The sequence below is a fragment of the Lagenorhynchus albirostris genome, chromosome 5 (assembly GCF_949774975.1).
Source record: "Lagenorhynchus albirostris chromosome 5, mLagAlb1.1, whole genome shotgun sequence".
NCBI classification, from domain to species: domain Eukaryota; kingdom Metazoa; phylum Chordata; class Mammalia; order Artiodactyla; family Delphinidae; genus Lagenorhynchus; species Lagenorhynchus albirostris.
In genome coordinates, this window is record NC_083099.1 from 2,179,904 (window position 1) to 2,202,983 (window position 23,080).

General features: G+C 42.1%; 2 protein-coding genes across 7 annotated transcripts in view; one reads left to right on the forward strand and one right to left on the reverse strand.

Moving 5' to 3' along the window:
* TOP2B (DNA topoisomerase II beta) overlaps nt 1–16,417 on the forward strand; it is a 104,093-nt gene extending 87,676 nt beyond the window's left edge. For 3 of the 4 annotated variants that reach the window (XM_060149508.1, XM_060149505.1, XM_060149506.1), the window contains exons 26-36: nt 1,476–1,631; nt 1,789–1,872; nt 3,465–3,659; nt 6,551–6,695; nt 6,920–7,081; nt 8,604–8,805; nt 9,726–9,802; nt 10,950–11,060; nt 13,272–13,394; nt 14,954–15,048; nt 15,920–16,417. In XM_060149508.1, coding sequence (XP_060005491.1) covers nt 1,476–1,631; nt 1,789–1,872; nt 3,465–3,659; nt 6,551–6,695; nt 6,920–7,081; nt 8,604–8,805; nt 9,726–9,802; nt 10,950–11,060; nt 13,272–13,394; nt 14,954–15,048; nt 15,920–16,087 — 1,518 coding nt within the window. In that variant the 3' untranslated portion in view covers nt 16,088–16,417. The remainder of the gene's footprint in view (nt 1–1,475; nt 1,632–1,788; nt 1,873–3,464; nt 3,660–6,550; nt 6,696–6,919; nt 7,082–8,603; nt 8,806–9,725; nt 9,803–10,949; nt 11,061–13,271; nt 13,395–14,953; nt 15,049–15,919) is intronic. The other variant, XM_060149507.1, reaches the window with a different exon arrangement.
* A 51-nt stretch (nt 16,418–16,468) lies between these two features.
* The window catches only part of RARB (retinoic acid receptor beta), a 184,349-nt gene continuing 177,737 nt past the window's right edge, over nt 16,469–23,080 (reverse strand). For all 3 annotated transcript variants that reach the window (XM_060149512.1, XM_060149510.1, XM_060149511.1), the window contains exons 6-8: nt 20,547–20,751; nt 19,579–19,737; nt 16,469–17,970 (exon numbers count right to left, since the gene is read on the reverse strand). In XM_060149512.1, the coding sequence (XP_060005495.1) occupies nt 17,774–17,970; nt 19,579–19,737; nt 20,547–20,751 (561 nt within the window). In that variant the 3' untranslated portion in view covers nt 16,469–17,773. The remainder of the gene's footprint in view (nt 17,971–19,578; nt 19,738–20,546; nt 20,752–23,080) is intronic.

Here is a 23,080-nt window from a genome sequence, read left to right on the forward strand (position 1 = left end):
AATAATTTCATTGTTACCCTCAAAATGTTCCCAGCATCTTGGCCATGTGTTCACTTTGGGGGTTCAAGAAACAAAAGGAACTGCTCTTACAAGAGTGTCCTTGTTGTGTAGAGTTGGAGAAGAGAGAATTATAAAGCCGATAATTAGAAGATCAAAAACATAGTAGAATTGTCATTGGAACTTGAAAAGTTTCTTGGTTTTTGTTTTTTTTCCCTGGAAGTATCCTTAGTCATCTTCATGATAACAATGATAGATACACATATTCATGGAGCACTCATTAACAATACCTGGTGTGTCATCAAAACCTAGAGCAAATAGACTTCTAAAGTGTGGGTCTAAATAGGATTTTATGACAGCCTAATAATAATATTTTAATAGTAGTGTAGCAACCTAAAATTCCATAGCAACACACTATTTCATGAAGAAATTTTAAAAACTGTAGACTGTATTACTTTGTCATAAATTATCTAGGTACTTAATAATCTATATCAACTCAACAACAGCATTCTTTTTTTGGCTAATGTTACTTAATTGAGTTTATACTTTTGTTTATGTAATGAAGCATCTTGCTTTGCAATTTTTATCTTTATTCCTTTACTTCTAAAATACACCTAACGTTTACTTTGTATATACACATTATTTTACCAAAAATTTTAAATTAAATTGTAAAGATTTTTTTTCTCTCTTTTGATTGCTAGAAGTGAACTTTTGTTTTATGGAGTATCATGGCTAACTCAGTCATTTTTAATTACTCAGTGCCCTTAAAAATTGAGATGCAATTTTATTTAACAGCTGTTGTTATTTTAAAAATTTTAAAGATGATGTCACCTATAATAACTTCTATAAATTCATTGGACTTTGAAATTTAACATTAGCATAAGGCTTTTTATTGCAACTGCTCCTATGAAAGAAGGCCTTATAGATAAACTTTTAGGATAGCCCTCGTGACTCTGACTCACCAGCTGTTAAATGCTGGAGTGAGCTTCAGCTTAGTCCTTGAATGAATGTTCTTGCTTGAGGGAATCTTTATCAAGAATTCATCCGTACTGACTGACTACCTTAGCATATTTATTATAACTGTGAAACATTCTTCATAAGTTATATTTATTTTAGGTTTCAGATTGTTCACTCACCAATATAAAGATCTGACAAGATGCATGATAAAACATTAGTTCTGCTCTATTAATTTTAAGATGTGGTGTCTTCTCAAGCAGTTAATTTTTCACGAGATGGATAGAGGCTGAATATACCATTCCTTTTGATGATTTTATTGTGCATTTTTAGAAAATTTAAACTTTTTATAGGAAATATATTTTCATAGATAATCTTGCAGATAATCTAAAATTAACCCACCACCCTGAAGATGTAGCTTTAAGAGTATAGCATTATGGAATTTTAAACTCAGTACTCAATAAAATTCAACATTGATTTGATATTATATAGGACTTTAATATAAAGTTTATTATTTTTTACAGGCAGCAGAAGAGGAAGAAACACAAAACCAGCATGATGATAGTTCCTCTGATTCAGGAACTCCTTCAGGCCCTGATTTTAATTATATTTTAAATATGTCTCTATGGTCTCTTACTAAAGAAAAAGTTGAAGAACTGATTAAACAGAGAGATGCAAAAGTATGAACTTTTGTGGGTTAAATAATTTGAAACTTTAAGTGCTATCCATATCTTTTTCTTTTCCAAAAATAAATAGTTTTATTTAGCCTTCATGTATACATTTGAAAATTATACATTTAAAATTGAATGTTTAAATCGTACTACTTTTTTATTATAGGGGCGAGAGGTCAATGATCTTAAAAGAAAATCTCCTTCAGATCTTTGGAAAGAAGATTTAGCAGCTTTTGTTGAAGAACTGGATGTAGGTTAAGTCTCCATTAAAATATATTTGGAAAAGTAATGTTTATGAAACAAGAATGAAAATTTTTTAAATTAAATTATCTCAGTGTTTCCTTTAACTCTACAAAAGTTAATATGTTTATAAGCTGCAAAGGATTAAGCTTCTAGCTCTGTGAAACCATAAAGAAAAGTTATATCTGATGCAGATGAATAAAAGCTATGGAGTTGAAATTTAGAATAAATTAAATTCTAATACTCTCTGCTAGTTAAAATTTCTTAACTGACTTCAAATTAGCTTATTGATTCAATTTTAATGTTTTCCTCCAAAGAGGTAAGAGCAGTATATATGATTGAATATAGGTACTTTGAGTTTTTAAAAGTAGAATGATAGTCTCCTTAGACTTTTAATCGAGAAATTTTAATATTTTTTGTTATAGCTTAGTTTTCTCCAGGTAGAATTCCAATTTTAAAAATAAAAGAAAAATGTAGAGAAAGATGTAAAATATAAACTTTTTCTAAAATTGCCTAATTTGTTTTTAAGCAATTAACTCAAAATCTTAGAATTAAATTCATAGTAGCAGTATGATCACCTGATTTTGAGTAGCACAAGGTAAATTACTATTTATTATTACTCATATGATATTACTTATATTTATTACTTTTTAGTTGTTTCATTGATTTACTGTCCACATGTTCTAATTTTATTTTTATGGCCCAAGTCAGAATTCGAACTCTTAAGAATGAGTGTGGTGTATTAGTTGCCTAATAAAATTTCTGGAATTGTTTAGTCCTATTGTTCTGGGTTCCCTTAATGATCTTTGAAATGCCACAATATAATTATGCCTTGATTTATACTTTTCTTATATTGTTATGAGTTAGATTTTTTTTTAATTGCAGATCCTTTTTTTTTTTTACTGCTGACTTACACATTTAAAAATTAATATCCGTTAAAAATGAAGCAAACTAAAACAATAGTAAAGAATAGCTTCATATTTGTTAACAGAACTTCCTTTTTGTGTGATTTGCTGGGATTCTGATGATACCAGGTCATCAGAAGTCTTGATCCCATAATACGTTGTAGGATCCTAGAATTGGAAGGGACTATATAGGTCATTTAGTTACTAACCCCTTGTTTTGCAAATGAGAAGCTAGTTAGATAGAACTGGGACTACAGCCCAGGTCTTCTTTTTTTTTTTTTAATATTTAATTATTTTATTTATTTATTTGGCTGTGTCGGGCCTTAGGTGTGGCACGCGGGCTTCTCTCTAGTTGGGGTGCACGGGCTCCAGAGCACGTGGGCTCACTAGTTGCAGCACGTGGGCTTAGTTGCCCCATGGCATGTGGGATCTTAGTTTCCTGACCAGGGATCACACCCGTGTCCCCTGCATTGGAAGGTGGATTCTTAACCACTGGACCACCAGGGAAGTCCCCAGCCCAGGTCTTCTGACTTAGAATTATTTGGTTTTTTCTTAGATTAGATCACCTGAAAGGAAAGCTTTGTTCCTTACCGAACGAATAAAGTTAGATTTGACTACTTATGCAGTAGTAACTCTCTTTTCTAATGAGTTGTCTATGCCCCCGCCCTGTTCCCCATCCTTAATCATTACACTCCAGAAAGTGGAAGTGCAAGAACGAGAAGATCTTCTGGCTGGGATGGCTGGAAAAGCAATAAAAGGGAAAGTTGGCAAACCTAAGGTGAAGAAGCTTCAACTGGAAGAGACAATGCCCTCACCTTTCGGGAGAAGAATAGTTCCTGAAATTACTGCCATGAAGGCAGATGCCAGTAAGAAGTTGCTGAAGAAGAAAAAGGTACATGTCTCTTGTTTTAGCTCGTTGGTGGACTCCACCTCCATAATGATGTATGTAGGTATTTTAATTTTATTGTGTACTTCAGTCATGCTTTATTTTTTGTTTCTATTATGTTTCACTGTGATTGGAAATCACTTGTTCTCAGAGCCGTTGATCCATACATAGAATGAAGACATATTAGTCAAGGACCCACATGTGTGTAAAGACCTACTCACTTGATTCCATTTCTAAAACGAGAGAGAGAAATACTCTACTCAGCATTCTTTTTTTTTTTTCCGCGGTACGCGGGCCTCTCACTGTTGTGGCCTCTCCCGTTGCGGAGCACAGGCTCCGGACGCGCAGGCTCAGCAGCCATGGCTCACGGGCCCAGCCGCTCCGTGGCATGTGGGATCTTCCTGGACCGGGGCACGAACCTGTGTCCCCTGCATCAGCAGGCGAACTCTCAACCACTGCGCCACCAGGGAAGCCCTACTCAGCATTCTAAATTAAAATCATGAAACAACAACAACAGAAAGTTTATCAACTTTAAAATATAAACTTTAGTTCTATATCATGACTAATTAAGGAAGTCTTATGAAAAGAGTCTGTTTGGCTTTCAAAGTAAGCTTTCAACTTTTACTATTTGTTATTACCTTTAGTTAAAAAGTCATCAAACACAGCATATATCATTGGCATTGATGAGAGTTAGAGGGGATTTAAAAGCGTGAGATCTGCCTACCCTCCAGCAGGATGCGAACAGTTGGCCAGAGGAAGGAAGTGTCGAGAAGGCTGCTCAGAGCCGAGAAGCAGGGGCCTGACGGTCTCGAGGGAGTCTGATTTTTCTAGGCAGGTTGATTTAGAGCCCAGGGGATATATAGGTCGATGCATCCCACAGTCTAAGTAGAGCTTGAGAGGTGAGCCTGAGAGCGGTGGTCTGTACAGAAGAGTTAAGAGTTGAAGCCTGGGGGCACTGTGCTACCAGGGAGATCCCTCTCTTCCACGGTTCTGATAAACGGAGGTCTCACAGGCTCCCCTGCACATAGAACTTGCTCTCTCCTTAGGAAAACGTTTCTCTCCCTTTCTGAAGGTCTTAGCCAGGATCCGTTCTCAGCACACTTCTCTTCTCCTTTCATGGTCTCCCCAAGTGACCTCGGTTGTGCCCAGAGCTTTTATCACTTACACTGGTGACTCTTTTTTTTTTTTTTTAAGCATGGATCATTCTTTTTTTTTTTTTTTTTTAATTTTATTTATTTATTTATTTATGGCTGTGTTGGGTCTTCGTTTCTGTGCGAGGGCTTTCTCTAGTTGCGACAAGTGGGGGCCACTCTTCATCGCGGAGCGCGGGCCTCTGACTATCGCGGCCTCTCTTGTTGCAGAGCACAGGCTCCAGACGCGCAGGCTCAGTAATCGTGGCTCACGGACCTAGTTGCTCCGCGGCATGTGGGATCTTCCCAAAGCAGGGATCGAACCCGTGTCCCCTGCATTGGCAGGTAGATTCTCAACCACTGCGCCACCAGGGAAGCCCCACTGGTGACTCTTTAATCGATGTCCTGAAGCTGTAATGTTTCCAGGAGGGCCAGGCTAATACAGCCACCAGAATGCCCAATGCCCCGCAGACTCAGCATGCCTGCAGGGACCCATCCATTATCTGGGTTTCAAAACTGCCCTCCCCCCTCTGCGCCTGATCCCAGTTCCTGGCACTACCAGCTGTCACTAACATAGGCCGAAAACCTGGGAGTTTTTTCATTTAGTCTGTAACTCAGTCCTACTGACTGTCTATGAAAGTTCCAGATACCACCCTCTTATCTTGGTCTACACTGACACAGTCTTAGAATTTGGTATTTTCCCTGAGATAATTTAAGGTGAGCCATGTGGCTCCAGTGATCTTGTCTCTAGTCATCCAGTCACGACTTCTTCCTTCTTCACTTCAGTCCTCTCAGTCTTGTCTCTCACCACCAGAGTGATGTTTCCAAACAACGAGCCTGTTGTTATAGGTGATTCCTGGTGCACAGTGATTGAGCACCCACACGCCTGCCTGCTTCCATCTGGCTGCCTTTCCCCCTCACCTTTCATTGAGTCTTAGCAGACAGGAGTCTTTATCTTGTGCCTGGGGCGCGCTTCCCGCCTTCCTTCTCCTCACCTGGCGAATCTACCTGATTCTTCAAAGCCCAGTGGGAAAGGCCCCCTTCTCCGTGGTGTCTGCTCTGACCCTGCCCTAGGCCTCCCTCCCTCTGTCTCAGGGTCAGGGGACTTCATTATGTACTGCTAGGCATTATAAGACATGGGTTGCTTATTTTCATTCAGTAATCTGAAGATTTTTTTCTAGTATATAGAGGCGTGAGCTATGGGAACATATTTTTTCAGGTACCTTGTGGTATACTTAGCTATGAGTCTGAAAGTCCCTTTGATAATCAAAAGCTGCCTTCTTATTTTTCATAGTTGGTTTTAAGTAGCTGTCATGTCATAGAAGGGAGTGGTAAGCAGTGTCATCTTCTACAGCTGCATGAGATAAAGTAAAACAGGGTCTGATCAAAGTCATTTCTTAGGACCTCAATAGAATCACGCTTTATATTGTTTTTTAACTCATCTGATATGAAAAAACGATCTCTTGGCTGGAAGTGTATCTCTAAAGTATATGGTGTTAATTTAACTTTTTTTTTTTTTTTTTTGCGGTACGTGGGCCTCTCACTGTTGGGGCCTCTCTGGTCGCGGAGCACAGGCTCCGGACATGCAGGCTCAGCGGCCATGGCTCACGGGCCCAGCTGCTCCGCGGCATGTGGGATCTTCCCGGACTGGGGCACGAACCCGTGTCCCCTGCATCGGCAGGCAGACTCTCAACCACTGTGCCACCAGGGAAGCCCTAATTTAACTTTTATTTTTACTTATGGTTTGGTTTTCTTTTCAATGTGTAGGGTGATCTCGATACCACAGCAGTGAAAGTGGAATTTGATGAAGAATTCAGTGGTGCACAAGTAGAAGGTGCAGGAGAAGAGGCATTGATCCCGTCAGCTCCTATAAATAAAGGTCCCAAACCCAAAAGGGAGAAAAAGGAGCCTGGTGAGGAATTGTTAGAGTATTTTTGTGTGTCAGAAAATCTGTATGTTCAGGATATTACTACATTCTTTTGATTGTACTTTTTTTCTACTAGTTGAAGTAATGTCTTCAGTTTTCACAAACATTTGTTATTTTATCATGAAGTTTTCATTACAATAGTTTTATTTTTACTAATGACGTTTGGATAGGTATTGATACATGTCTTATTGTTGCTCATTTGTTTTTAGGTACCAGGGTGAGAAAAGCACCTACATCATCTGGTAAACCCAGCGCAAAGAAAGTGAAGAAACGGAATCCTTGGTCAGACGATGAATCTAAGTCAGAAAGTGACTTGGAAGAAACAGAACCTGTGGTTATTCCACGAGATTCTTTACTTAGGAGAGCGGCTGGTATTCTGATATATTTTATATTTTAATATATATTATGGTTTGACAAAGTTAGTATTACTCGTAAGTTGGTATTAGTATCATCAGTGTTTCTGAAGTACTAAACCATTAGTATTTCAGAAGTTATAGTTCATGAAGACAAAAAAACCTTTACAAAATGCTATTTTCTAGCAAAGTTGGACTGAATTTCTCTAAAGTGAATCATGTTTTCTTACCGATTTTTGTTATAAAGTTTGGGTTGTATTCCCTCCATAGTTGGAAGATGTTTGGTAAAAAAAAACATACCTTGGTGTAGTATACCAGCAGTGATGGATCCATAGAAGTGCTATGTAGTGTTCTTTTCGTTTTCTACCCCTTGTATCATGAAGAATTTCCCCTACATTAGGAGTCTGGTTCCATATGCACACAGCATAATTTAGATAATTGCAGTGTTAGAGTTAGGCTTGCAGAATCCCATTTTGCTAATACATATTGCTGTTAAGCATGTGATTTGATCCTTTCTGAATCATTAATTTGAAGTCTTCAAATAATTAAAAACTGATGTGTCCTATTTTATAGATTCTTCTCAAATTGTTAAGTCCTAATTTACATAAAATGAATAATAAAATATGATTGTTTTTATCTCTGGGAGATACTTTCAAAATTATATCTCAGGCCTTTAGTCACTAAGTGATTGAATTTCTTTTCCTAATGTGCATAGGTCGTATAATAGAGATGAATTAAAAAATTTTTTTTATTATAGTTGATTTACAGTGTTGCAATAGTTTAGAGGTGTATTTTTAACACAGTAACAAGTTACATGAAAATTTATTAAATGCTTTCAAATTGTATTTAGGCTTTTTCCATACATCTAAAATGAAGTGTAAAATTGCATAGCATCCAAATGACTTTCAAAACTTTATTCCATAGTATATGCTAGAAATTATAGTAAAACTTACTTGCATTATACCAGTGTGCCTTTCTCCATAGTTGGTACCTTTTTATGCATTATATTGTTTTGCTAATATATTGAGGTCTTATCTCTATTTTTACTATTCATCTGAGAAATGACTGTTTGTTATTTCATAGTAAAACTACTGTGAAGAGAAGATAGGAGTTTTTATGGAAGAGGTTAAGAGAAAGTGCAGCACTTCCTAAAGACCTGTAAGAGTTGTCTTTCGTAATTGCAGAAATGAGAAATCTCATATTAGCAGTCACTTTCACAGTGGCCATGACTGCTTTTCTCACTGTTTTGAGTAAGATTTAAGCATGACAGGCAGCATCCTAGTGGCCTCATCAGCTCACCCTCTCCCGAGACAGGCAGCGTTGCCCCAGAGCCTCCAGGGAGTACAGAACAGATGTCAGCACCATCAGAGTAACTGAGGCAGAGTGGTCGACTTTTGTTCTCTAATGCTTGTCTTTTTCTTTTTTTTCTTGTATATTTTAAGAGACAGCTGGAATATATTTCAAGTGCGTTGTTTGGAATAGTATTTCATGTTGATAAAGCTGGGTTTGAGTTTAACACTCACTTTTATTTTTGTCCTAGCTGAAAGGCCTAAGTACACATTTGATTTCTCAGAAGAAGAGGACGACGATGCTGATGATGACGATGACAATAATGATTTAGAGGAATTGAAAGTTAAAGCATCTCCCATAACAAATGATGGAGAAGATGAATTTGTCCCTTCAGATGGCCTAGATAAAGATGAATATACGTTTTCACCAGGCAAATCCAAAGCTAGTCCAGAGTAAGTAACACAGCAACTGCTGTTCAGCTGTATGGTGCAGCTAGGTGTCTGGACATCTGCAGCAGTCTTACAGTAAGCTCCATCCTAGGTCAGGTCCTTCTCATGAAGTAATATATCTGCTTAATATTACAGCTGCTTACATAACCGTTGCTATAGTTTAGAGCACGAGTTGGCAGATTTTTTCCATAAAGGGCTGGATAGTAAATATTTTAGGCTTTGCAGGCCATATGGTCTCTATTGCAACTACTCAGTGCTGCCCTTGTAGCAGGAAAGCAGCCATAAATGATATGTAAGTGAACGACCGTAGCTGTGTTCCAGTAAAATGTTGTTTACAAAATTAGGCAGCAGGCATACGGGACATAGCTTGACCACTCCTGGTTCAGAGAAAAGTTATTAAATCTTTAGAATTGAGAGGTTTAATTTTCCTCCCTAGCTTTGGTCTTGATTTTTTTCTTGCCTCTGGTGAGTGTGAACACATAACATGTAGGATGTGAAGTCTGTGAACTATTTCAGATTTTTAAGGAAGTATTTTAACCACAAGCAGTCAAGTATTAGAAGTCAGATTATTGCCTCTTCCGATGGAGATTCTTTCTTCTGGGATTTTTGCCAATAATTTACTGATGTTAAATTCTGAAGAGGTTCTGTCAACCGTAAAATTTAGTGATATTTTGAATAACTTTAAAGTTTTGCTTTTCTGTTAAATCGTTGGTTTGTCTGGTGTCTCTGTGTGTACGCATGCACACTTACACTTATGAGAGAGAAGAAAGGAGTTTGGTTGCCCTGTCTTCGGCAAAGGGCAACAAATGAGAGAACTAAAATTTTGTTCTGTAATTATAATCCTGCAATACATATTATATATAAATTGTCAAAGTTGAAACCAGATACTTACATTATATTGTTGTGTTTAATTTTTCTATTAGAAAGTCTTCCCATGACAAAGGTCAGGATTACGGGAATCTCTTCTCATTTCCTTCATACTCTCAGAAGTCAGAAGATGGTATGCTCATTTAGTCTTTTTCTTGGTTACTTACGTATTATTGCTATAGATTTTTTTTATGAGTAAAAACTTACCTTCTTTTTACATTTTCCCCAATGTAATAAGGTTTATTTAGTTTTCCTGAGGTGATTCCCAACTGATTGGTCAAAATCAGCATTATGGAAGCATTTAGGTGGAGAAGCAGACGCAAACCTGTGTGTGTGTGTGTGTGTGTGTGTGTGTATGTATAGTGGGGGGAGTGTGAGTGTTTTAAGGAGAGAAAATAGTATAGACAGAAATTCTGGAAGAGCAAAATTTAATTTTCATGGCAATGTGAATGGATATATGACAGCTTTTTTTTAAAGCTACAAGTGTACCAATATGCAGATTTGTTTTACTGAACCCCAGTAGCTGAAAGACTAGAACCTTCATAGAAGCAAATTTAATCAGTGTGCATACTTTTTTATTGCCTACATTTCTGTGTGTGGAATTTCTAAGGTCAGAACAACCTAGTTACATTTGAGTTACTGTTTTCCATTTTTTAAATACACACATACATGTAGATAGATGCGGTACAGGTTCTATAAGTACTGATAGATACACATTTTTGAAAGCATGTCAAAACAGCTATATAAAACTTTCACATCCAAGTTGCCATTTTAAGAGTCCCTGTTTTGGTTTGAGTGGGGGAAGGATGGAGGGAGGTATTGATTAATTAAATTGAGTGTAAAAGTAAACTGAAGGTAAGCCTACATGCCTTTTCAATTAATGACGTTAAGTTGATGAACTGATATTCCTGAAATGGTTAATTAGATGTGTAGATGCTAAAATAATCACAGTGAGAACTTTTTAATGTCTCATTTTAAAATAAGTCGTCAGTATTTTTGAATTGGTCAGTTATGTTTTAAATGATTAGCGTTTGGGACTATTAGGAATTTTTATTACTGTATGCATTTCTATGTTGTTCTACACCAGAGTAACTTTTTTGAAATATAACATTGTTATATTATTTTCCGCTGTTTGTATACTGTGGATTATATGATCACAAAATAGAAACTTACAAGATCTATTATCTAGCTAAAGAGATGTCATCAGTAAAAAGAATCAGTTTTACTACTAAGTGGTCCTTATAGAATCTCTTTACTGAAAAAAACCCTGTAATTTTTAGATTCAGCTAAATTTGACAGTAATGAAGAAGATTCTGCTTCTGTCTTTTCACCATCATTTGGTCTGAAACAAACAGAAAAAGTTCCAAGTAAAACAGTAGCTGCTAAGAAGGGTATGTACTTGTATTTGATTTTGTTAAGCATCGCATAAAACATACAGAGATGGTTAAAGGAAACTTAATGTAATTTGAAACTATTTGCACTAGGACTTCAATAGAAAATAGGTATGAAGTATAAATGTGTATGAGGAAAATCCCTCTTGTTTTCTAACCATGTGAGGTAATTATTCAGATGTCTGTAAGACTTCATTTTAAAGCTGCTGTAATTATAACCCCATGCATTGATATGGAAAGACAGCTTTCTGGTAAAGCTGTGCTGTAGTTAGTTGTTGGGTTGTGAAGTAGGCTGAGAGTTTGTGCTGATAGCAGTTGCCCGCCTCAGCTGTGTAGGCCATGCCTAACTCCTCCTGGGAGCCGTCGCTCAGCTCAGTCTGGGCCTCTTGTTGTTTGTGAGTCATGCAGCTTTCTTTTCCGTAACCTTAGATTGTTTATGAATAAGTTGATTGGAGTTGATTCATGAATCTGTTACTGGTACTGAGGCACACACCTTGAAGGAGGTCAGTGTTAGTGCTTTGGGTTTAAAAGAGAATCACCACTTACCCAGCAAGTAAATCAACAGTATGGAATGTCCCTTCAGGATCTTAGAAGCGCACAACAGACACCCACCGTTGTAGACACACATGTACTGCATGCAGCAGAACAACAGTAAAAGCCCCTGCTGTTCTGGACACACTGGGGCGGTGGTGAGAAATTGGTTGGCCCTCCAGCCTCTAGCCCCGGCCCTCCAGCCTCTAGCCCCGCCCTGGCCATGGTCTGTCTTTCTCTACTGAGGACTTTCTCTGTTGCTGTGCCCGCCACCCTTTACCCGTGACTGAGGAAAGCTGGTCTGCACGTCTCTCAGGGTTCGTGCCCCTCAGGTTAGCTCGCTCGGGTTTCATGCCAGCTCTCCGCTTCCTCACGCGGTGAAGCTTCCAGAGTGATGACAGCTCGACACCCTCCCATTACCCAGCCCTCTCTTCACTGTCTCGTTCTGCACTGCCTTCCTGTACCTCCCAAGTGGGCACTCCTAACTTGAGTTTTTTCGTTAGGATCAGGTGGGGTCTGCTTCTGGAGAACGCAAACTGAGACGGGCCCTGTAATTCCCCTTTAAGCATCTTTTCAGCATCTTGATATGAGCATCTTACAACCACCCTGAAAACTGGGGAGCCCTTTCCCTCTCTGAACGTGTCAGCCCGTTTCCTTCATCAGGCTGTTCACCCCCATTAGACCTGACGAGTTAGCTTAGCATTAACTGAAAGGCCAGCGTGCGCAGCCACTCCCGCCCTGTGGCTCCAGTGCTTCGCAGCAGACGGGCTCAGAGGACGCACGCACCTGACCTACACCCGCCCGGTAGCGTCGCCAGTGCCACCTAACACTGCAGGCCCGGAAGCGTCCCAGGAGAAAGGGTCGTCACTGCACCTCCCCACGTGTGGAGCCCGCGCTCCCGCCGGGGCTGCCCCGTGGCTCTAGCGGTAGGAAAGCCCACAGAGCCTGCAGGCCGCTCCTGCTGTTCCAACAAGGGGCCTCACCTTGAGCGCCGTGTATTGGATCGCGATCACGTTTTCCATATAAGGAGCGTGGGTGTTTTTAATAGAAAAGTGTGGTTAATTCAGTACGTTCTTTTTTTTCAAATTAGGTTTTACTAATCACACAAGTAAAGGCTGATTTATCAATTTTCATAGACTGTAAATGAAGCAAGGTTTTTAAAAACAAAATTCATCAAAATAAAGGCCTTTGGATCTATTATCCACTTACCTAGAATTTTCATGTTTCTTTTCACATAAAAGTACCAAGTCTGATTTCAACCTCTGAATGGAAGTGAAGTTTCTATTCATGGTATTTGAGGGTCCCATAATTTTTTTTTCTCTAAAACATTTTAAAAGTTAGAACTTAACATGTGGTTATACTTGGCATTATCATTAATGTCTTTTTACTACTGCTTTTTAAAAGTTACTGCTTCATTCATTTTAATGGCCCTTGTTAATTTAAATTTCTCAGTTGAATTATCAAAAGGCAAATTATGAAAAATTAAATAAAAACCGTTTTGTCGCCTATGAGCAGTTGTTTGCCTTTACACGGGCACCGAACGGAGGGAAACCATTACATGATCTGGGGCCACTCGATTTCATACCAGCAGTAAGAAATTCCATCGTTATAGGACCCACTCCAGCTTGAGTTGTTGTAAGAACATCACATTGATCTATGAAATGGAAATTTGCTTAACAGGAAAACCATCTTTAGATACAGCCCCCAAGCCCAAGAGAACTCCCAAACAGAAGAAAGTAGAGACTGTAAACTCTGACTCGGATTCCGAATTTGGCGTTCCAAAGAAGACAACAGCACCCAAAGGTGAGGATTATCTTTGTATAACCCTCTAGCATATTCCATGTGGCAAGTGTTTAGTCTCTTCTACTAACTGAATTTAGAGAGACTGGGTACCTATTTTATTTTAAATTGTTTCACTCCTCAGTAAGCAATGTTCTAAGAATCAGTGCTGAATTAGAGTCCAAAAGAAATATAGCAATTTAGTCCACTTTGTTTACAAATCAAGAAACTGAGACTCAAAGAGGTCAAGTAAGTCAGCAACTTGCTACCAAAGAATGGTTCAGAGACCCCCTGCAGCGGACTCCCTGGAAGTGGTTGTAAAAGGCAGTGGGGGGTCCTCATTAAAGTGTGAGACTCCTTGGCGGAGGCTGGAGCGGGGACCCTTAGACCAGAGCCCCGTCTTCATGTGGGAGCTGAAACAGCTGTCCTCAGGGCCCCCGCAAGGGCACAGCACCAGCTCCTCTCCCTGCTGTCTCCTCTTTGCCTCTGGAATCTACGAAGTCCTTAAAGATGCTTAAAAAAATATGTAAGACATGATTTCTCTAAGGGTAGCTGTTCAGTCTTTTGTCCAACTGATAGATACTCTCATCAACGTGTTTCTTTCTTAAAGCATTGGTTGGGTTAAGGAGATACAGACCTACAGCAAACCGAAGGGGCAGAAAAGAAACATAGTGACTAGGGAGGTTGGTACTTAGGCAGTGCATGGTTTGAAACCTTTATAAATTCAATAGTGCCATCTCATTGATTCATTTGATCAAGTATGACATCCCAAGACCATTTAGGCTATCTTTTCTTACTAGTACAATCAGTCATAGCTCTTTAAGTTTAAAAAATTTAGAATTGCCGCTTACTTTTTCTCTTTCTCTGGCATCACTGTAGGATGGAGAACGTTCGGTGACCGTTTACATGTTACCTTCTCCCCTTCCTCCTCCAGTGATGAACATGCAAGATTAGGTAGATGAAAAAAAAATAGGCCGCATGGGGTGACTCTAGTCTGAGAAGGAATATGGATTTGACAGATGGTCTTGTGATTAATACTGGGGAGTTTAGTGTAGGGCGGGCTGTGCTACTTAAAATGGGATATGCAACTGGCTGTCACTGCTGTGTGGCAGGAGAGGTTACAGTAAGCATCCAGACCTCTACAATGTGTGCTAATAAGAAAGTATGTCTTGCTTTTCTAGTAATTCATGCTATATTTTTAGAAGTATTGGTCTATGACAAATTAGAAACTAATTTTTTTCATCGCATACAATTTAACAAATTCTCTTCTAAGAGATTTTCTTTTCAGGCCAAGTACCACCTGTGCAAAATGCCAAGGTTTCTTTTATGCATTAGGGGTTTGGTCATTAAAGTTTGTCACCAGCACTTTCCAACTAATTTAAATGTATTGGTGAAATACTCCTTACTCATGTCAACCCCAGAACCGAAATGATGCTGACACACTGTTTCTATGTTAATCACAGTAAGAGATCAGGATTGCAGTACCAACTGGGCATGCCAAAGAAGTAAAAGTATAATGCTTTGACACTTTTTATATTGCACTGATTAACCTTGGGAGAAAAACCCCTTTGTATCATTTTAAGGTAAAGGCCGAGGGGCAAAGAAGAGGAAAGCATCTGGCTCTGAAAACGAAGGTGATTATAACCCTGGCAGGAAAACCTCTAGAACAACAAGCAAGGTAATTAGCAGCATCTTTTTAATGCACAGTTTTAAGAATGTTATGTAATTGGCTTAGTTCGCTTGTTACTGTAATGTCTTGTAACAGATTTAAACCTAGTGTGTCTTATCCATAGGGGGCTTTGTATATGGTTAAAAAATTATCCACATGTAAAATTTATATAATCGGGACCACCTCTTGGATAAAGGGCGGCATAAATCAGCCTGCTCGAGTCTTCCACGGCCTGCAGTGGCAGAAGTTACATGCTACCCTAAAGTATTACTTTCCAGACCAAATTAAGGCTATTTCTTTTGAACTCGAATTTATTTGACCAGGACTGATTTGATTCTTTTTAACTTGAATTCATTTGACTGTGGCTACTTTTCCCAATTTGTCTGACCCTTCTCCAGCAGTATACTGTCTCTTTAAGGTAAATTAATAACATCAAATGCCACCCTTTTTTCTCTCTCCCCCTTCCTTTTAAAACTTAAAAAACACGAACAGATGACTTTAGCTCCGTGGTGCTCTCCACACTGACGTTTTCCATCCAGTCATCTGCTGTGACTGTGGCCCATCCTGGTGACCTTCCTCTGCCTTTTATAAACGCTTACTGCGTGCACTACACATACTGTCCATAAGTCTTAAATAAGTAATGGTGGTATCATGAGATCACCAAGGTGGCACATTAGCCCTTCGTGAAAATGATTAGGTAACTAACTGGCTTCACACTTAAGTTAGCATTACAGTTCTGCTTTTAAAAGAACCACTGCTGGTAGTATTTCCCAAATATAAGTGACGTGTAAGGAATAATAATTCTCTTTAACACTAGTCTTTTTCCCCCCCCCCCAACTTCGGGGTTTTAAATCTCTTTAAAAAAAAAAAAAATGTCTAGAAACCGAAGAAAACATCTTTCGATCAGGATTCAGATGTGGACATCTTCCCATCAGACTTCACTTCTGAACCACCTTCTCTGCCGCGGACCGGTCGGGCTAGGAAAGAAGTAAAATATTTTGCAGAGTCTGATGAAGAAGAAGATGTTGATTTTGCGATGTTTAATTAGGTGCCCACAGAGCACAGAAAACAGTTTTCAGCAGATAACTTGTGTTGTCCCTTTTGTCTTTTCTGTCTCAAGACTTTTGTACATCTGGCTTATTTTAATGTGACGATGTAATTGACGGTTTTTTATTATTGTGGTAGGCCTTTTAACATTTTGTTCTTACACATACAGTTTTATGCTCTTTTTTACTCATTGAAATGTCATGTACTGTCTGATTGGCTTGTAGAATTGTTAGACTGTTGTGCATTAGCACAGATTTTAATTGTCATGATTGATTGCAGACTACAGACCTGCTTTTTGAAATGAAATTTAAACATTAAAAATGGAACTGTGTTCTCCGTCTCTTTACTGAAGGTGAACGTGCAGTAAAAGCTCTCATACACCTTTAAAATAAATATATTTTATTCTTTGCCAGGAGACTCCATGGAAAAAGGTAAACAGTATATGAACATAGAAAGAAGCATTGTTAAACAATTTCAATGTACAAACAGAGCCAGTGAAGGTACATCACAGACTTGCTAATATATCAAAAAAAAATTTTTTCCACTAGTGCTTAAATGAGAACTAAGAAACTGACAGACACTTGGGTCTGTTAACCACTCCACCCCAGCCTCCACTCTGTTCGTAGTGACTGGACCAGGCCAGAGGACGCAGATTCTCTGCCGGTGACTGACTTTGGGGAGGCAACGCAAATTCCCCCAGTAACAAGCGGGAATCAGGAAGGATACAGAGTGAGTTAGTTACAGGTGCAGGTGAGAGACCAGCCCGTCATTATCCCATGAAACCTCCCTAATGGCTTGTGAGCAGGTAAACAAAAACTTATATTAACATTAACACTGAAAAGTGTTTCTGCCTTGGAGGCTATCATTACTGTAAAAATGTATCATCTTTTAAAAAAAAATTGTGTAGTTATGTCATTAAACAAGTAATAAACCACCTTTAATTTAAAGTGACATCCACAATTGAACAAATGACATTTGATACCTGAACTGGCAGTTACACTGATACAGAATTCTCTTCTGCTAGTGCAGTGAATTTGTCGTATACTTACTTCACTGGGCAACATGAAAGGAAAGATGCGGTCTGAGAGCATCCAGAGAGCAAGGACAAGCTTCTACACTAACTAAAGTAGAACACCTTTAGCCTTATCTTGCCACACTGTACGACAGTCCCATTTCCTTACCTCGACGTCTTGATCTGCGAAGGCAAGAGAGTTATCTTTTTGACCCTTTCTTAACTGGACATGTACAGTAATCGGTTCCATAACCTTGGTGTCTTGGTTATTTGGAGTATGCAAGACAAAAGGAAAGCACCAAACGTATAGGAGAGAGAGAACAGAGCCATACTTCTGTATGTACAGAGTCTTCAGAAACTTAACCAGGGGTAAGTCATTTTGACTGGGTCTTTGCCATGCAATCTTGAGTGTTCACAGAGGAGAATAGAAGCTTTTAACTGGTTTTCGGTTGCATGAAATGGCTGATTGATTTTTAGAATTTAAAAAGTTTGTACTTCTAGGTAAGTTAGACAGTGAGGGGTATATACTGATACATACGAAAACTTCTTGGTCCTTCTTGAGTTTGAATATATTTTCAGTCCAAAAACTAAGCAGCAGTAAAAATGTTTTTTCCTTGCATTTTAAATCCCAGGAGTGAAGGTACTGGGGAATGTTGGAAGTGGCTAGAAAGTGTCTTATTGCAGCAGTGGTGACTGACCGACACCGCTGTTCTCCACGGAGCTGGGCGAGGTGCTGGGACTGTGCTCTGCTGTGTTCCCACTCGAGCTTGGGGTCAAGGGTTCATGTCCTTCAGAATTCTCCAGCATTTCCTGAATGAGAGGGGGCATCGAGCCAGGAATTTCCATTTTCAAGGTAATTACACGTTCTGCACCTTTTCAAAAGAGATCAGAGAAATCTGGTAGAGATACGGAGTCAAGGTGATAACCAGGGAATCAACTTTCATCTACTTTAACAACGGTGGGTGAAAACCGTGCTGCCAGGGCCTCCCAGAGGCTCTCCTAATTTGACACCATTAAAACATTTCCACTTCATCTGTAGAAGAACAGCAGAGATAGGCTGACATACTTAAATGTGACAACTCCACACCTCTATCAGTTTTAGGAAACAGTATCAGTATATATTTACTCGACAAATTTGCAAAGAGAAGCTCCTGGTAAGAGACCAGAAAGAGTATATCTTGAAGAGAGACGGTGAAAGGAGAGCAGTTCCCCACAAGTGCAGGCAGGGACTTGAGAAACAGACGTGTGGCGAACGAGATCACCCACTCGATGTAGCACCGTGCTGCCCAGGAGGGCGGCCGCTATGTACACGCGAGTGTTTACACCTGCTGGGTTAACTCCCGTAGGAAAAGCGTGCCTCGGCCGCATCAGCCCCATCTCAAGGGCCTGAGAGCCACGTGTGGCTGGTGGCCACTGGACGATGCGGGTTACAGAACGTGTCCGCTCTGTTAGCACTGTCCAGCTAGGTACGGGGAGGGGCAGTATGAAGTTCCACAGCCTCGCGGATTTAAAATCAGAGACGGAGGGGATATGGGGATATATGTATACGTAGAGCTGATTCACTTTGTTATACAGCAGCAACTAACACACCATTGTAAAGCAATTCTACTCCAATAAAAATATTAAAAAATAAAATCAGAGACGTCACAGTGACTGACAGTGGTCAAGACTGGTGACTTCTACACTTAGTCCCAGGCTAGGGATGAACTCAGGGTCTCACTCTTAGAAGGAGCTCAGGAATTGAAACTCCTTGTCAAACACGTTCGCTGTGCTTCTAGGCACTTCCTGAAATGTCGAGTTTGTTCCCTGGCTCACCAGGCCTTCAGGGAAGGGGAGTGACAACCGCATGTTCTGCTCTCACACTCAGCTGCCATGTGGCTCCAGGCACTTCTGTAATTGCTCCAGTTGCCATATTAACTGGAAATCACTAGGCAAAAAATAGTTACACCTCTCAGGAAGGCAAGAATCCCTTTGCTTAGAGGTGCAGAAGTTAAATCTGCCTACACACTGAGAGAACAACGGCTAGACTGATGTAACCAGTCACGGTCACCCTAAGCACTACTCATTTTTTCTTGAGGTTTGGGTGTTCAGGAAAAACTGGAATCAAGTTTACACAAACCAGAGCATGTATGGGAAGCTGGAATGAAATGTACAAAACGAGAAAATTAAAATGCCGGTCATATAGTATGCTCTCTTGGAAAGTTTTTCTAATCACTCACTGAGTCATCTGAATTTTAAAGCTCTCCTAATCTACTGAGATCACCGAGTAGGGTAAGACTTGAGGTTTTACTGTTTTTAAGGGCAGGTACTATTTAATTCCTTTTGATTCCAATGAGAAATGAATTCCAGAATAATAACAGCAAAAAGGCAGCTACTATCAAACACCCGCAATTAAAACACAGGGTTTTAAAAAGCAATACACTGTGGTCAGGACCGCAAGTCCACCTGGTGGGTGAGTGAGTGCAGCGTGGCGGACATACCTTTAGCACTGATGCTGCGGAGATCTGTGATTTTCATGAGGATCTTTGGAAACATGTGAGGCTTGCTGGGTCGTCTCTTTCTGATATAAATTTTTAGTGCTTCCAGCAATGGTTCTTGTAGCTTATCTACTTTTGTTGGTTCCTCAAGGTCCTGACGGTCTAGATTCCAGGAGTAAGGTATTAAACAATCAGTATCAGGACAGAAAGAGTTACGCATTTGCAGGCTAGAGTTTCTGCCCAGTTCCCCTCCCTCCTTGGTTCCACTATATCGTAACCTTATTAATTTGATGATTCAATCACATAAACAAATCTGAAGATGTGTGCAACTGCCTTAAGCAGCGATACTTGAAAATGTCCACATTTTGAAGGCTGGTTGCTTTTGTCCCCGGCAGAGCATTACTTCTCGTGACCAGGAGGTGTCACTACTGAACTGAATTAAAGGAAACCTTGAGCAGGATGGTTTAAAAAGGCAAAGTCAATCAGCCCCCTACTTGATGCCAGTTAACTCGTTAACCACACGTGATTCGGCCTCCCGTGAGCCAGGAGGGGTCACTACAAAGAAGAACCATATGTCACCCGAGACCTCCCAAGGATGGTAGGGGGCCAACACAATGACTTGTGATCTCAGCCCCTGAAGAGCAAACAGCACATGCAAGTTCCTTGGCTCTCCTAAAAATATCCCGGGGCAACTTATGTTACAACAGTCTAATCCTACCTTTAAAAAAGCACCTGTGGTAACTGGAGAAATAGCATTTTGGGATTTCAGAGCAGAAAAACCCCAAATGCCTTTATTTAACTAACAAAAATATTGAAAAATGCAACGAACTCTAAGCATGCATGGCCGGCTTTATCCACATGTCCTTTTCCATGCAAAATAACTCCAAAGTGGAGATGAGGAATTTCCCATAAATTACAAGTGTGAGTTGCTCTTCACGGACCCTCCACGAGGGTTTTCTAGGTGGTGGTACCTCCACAGATCAAGCAGATGGCGCTGAGAAGGCCTGTCTCCGTGTCGTCCATCTCCAGAGGCAGAAGCTGGCCGGCAAAGGTGAACACGAGGTCGGTCAGGGGGCCAAACCCGGCGTTGTGCATCTGGGTTCGATTCAGGGTCAAGCCGTCCGAAAACGTCATGGTGTCTTGCTCTGGGGTATACCTGGTGCAGATTCTCAGAATCTGGAAGAAAACCACCACATTTGCATCATCAAAGCAAGCCTGGCCCGGCGGCCTCCATCAGATCAGGGCAGGAAATCACGGGAAGATTTCCGAGGAGCTCTGGCAGCACGTGAGTCTCTGCCCACCCCCCCTTCGGGGTGAACGTCTGTTCCAGCTCTTCCCTCAAAAGACCACAGAAGTCAAAACACGGCTAAAGTTCTTTAGGGGATAATAAATAGGACACAGAATTTGAGAAATATCTGTTTATGCTAAAAGTAATTCATCTGACTCAAATAAACATTTACTGAGTACCTACTTATGTCCCAGGCACTGTGCCAGGTGCTTATAAAAAGAGGAAGATTTTTTTTTTTTTAAAGAGCTTACAGTCCACCAAAAAAGAAGGCCACTATTTACCACTTATTAAATGCCTGGTGTATATCAAGAGTTACACGTGCTCTCCATTCAACCTTGTGAAGAACTCGGTGAGCTGAGTATGTTTCTTATTTTATAGACGAGGGGCCGGAGGCTCAGAAAGGCTAAGCCGGGTGCCCAGCGCCACACAGCTGAGTGGCTGACTGATGCATTCCAAGTGGGACTCCCGCTAGGATGCCCTGATCACGCAGCCCCAGACGACCGTGACCCACAGAGCAGAAGCAGAGCAAGCAAGGTTGCCAGGGCGCCGGCAGAGGCGGAGCTCGGGCACACCCGGCAGGAAGCCACGGGCAGGCCCACGGACAGGAGGTGGCCGTCAGCTCAGCCCAGACGTCTGGTGGGTTTCTCTGGAAAAGCGGCCTGGGCCTCCTGCCACATCTGCCAGCCCCGCCCGACACGCCCTCGGTCTGTAACCCTGCGGCCCGGCCCGCGGTCACTGCACCGCCCACTCAACCCCCAGTGCCCGTCAGGGCTCTGCGCACCCGCGGCGCTGATCCGCCCAGAGCCGCGGCGCTGCACCAACCGGGCCTCCACACTGGACTCTCCCTCGGAGGAGGCCTCAGAGCTGCTGGACAAGTTCACTCCGCCTGGACCCAGCAGGCTGGGGGAGCTGAGAATTTCTCCCAGATGCTCATGTGATTGGGTGTGGTCCCCACGACCGGCAGCCTAGAGGACACTGCCACCAGCGGGTCCGGGGCCCTTCCTGTCCCATGGCATGGCCGAGGGTCGGCTGGCCCCCTGAGAAAGCCCTGCCCGCTCTCCGCGACCCCACCACGGCTCCCGAAAGAAGAATTTCTGCGGAATCTTGCATCGTCTCAGGGAAGTGCCGGGGGTTTGGGGCAAGGACGCTTCCGGTGGGGAAGCCCTTCCAATCTGATGGGCAGTGTGGGTGCAGGAGCCTCACAGCCACTGGACCACAGCAACCAGGGAGGGGCCGGGCCGCTGCAGGGAAGGGCCAGATGCCCCCGCACCGTGGCTGTGTCCCCCCAATCCCTAGGAAGACGCAGACAGGCAGGACTCCAGCGTGGACGCCCCGTGGGGGGCCGTGGCGGCCCTGCTGATGAGGTCTGCTGCTGCGCCTTCCTGGTCAGAAGACGTCTGAGAGCAGCAGATGGCCATGAGCACGCCCCACCTAGTGCAGCAACAGCTGATGCAGGGTGGATCGCCGACCACACGGGGCCCGTGCCTGGTGCTTCTAACCGCGACTTAACTTCTGTATCAACCCACGAGGCAGACGCTACTGTCACCCCATGCTACGGGCAGGGCACAGACCCCAGCAGCTTGTCCTGGGTCACGTGAGTCCCAGGAGGCATGGCTTGCTTCGGGCCTGTGCTCTCCACCTCTGCTCCCGGCAGCCAGCCTCGGGGCTCCTCAGGCCACCACCCAAGCCCGAGTGCCCCTGTCGGGGAGGTGACCCCTGGCCCTGCCGAGGGCCTTCTGCAGCTCCCAGCCTGGGCGGCTCTTCACAGGACCTACCTGGCTCGCAGCGGCGCGTGCCCAGTGGCCTGGAGAGAGAACGTCGCACAGCCTTCGCGTTCCGCGGGAGGGGCTTGGGCGGAACCAGGAGCTGCGCTCAGGCTTTGCGTGCCTGGCGCGTGGCCCGTGGCAGCCCAGGCGTGAATGTGCGTGGTTATCAAAGCACCACAGAGACTCCGTCCCTAGAGGGGACCAGCTGCACCTCTCGGACACTTGTCCAGGGACGCCGCCCCCTCCCCCGGGCTCAGCCATTCCCTCTGGGTCCCTCTGGCCGGCCTGTGGCCCTTCACCTTGGTGGCCGACAGGGCCTGAAGTCACGCCACTGTCAGAGCAGCAGAGGGACCCAGACGTCGTCGGGCACAAGCCTTCGCTCCCTCGGAGGCCCAAGAGCACACATGTGACCACACGCGTGACGGTGCTGGCATGAGACTCCCAACCCCCG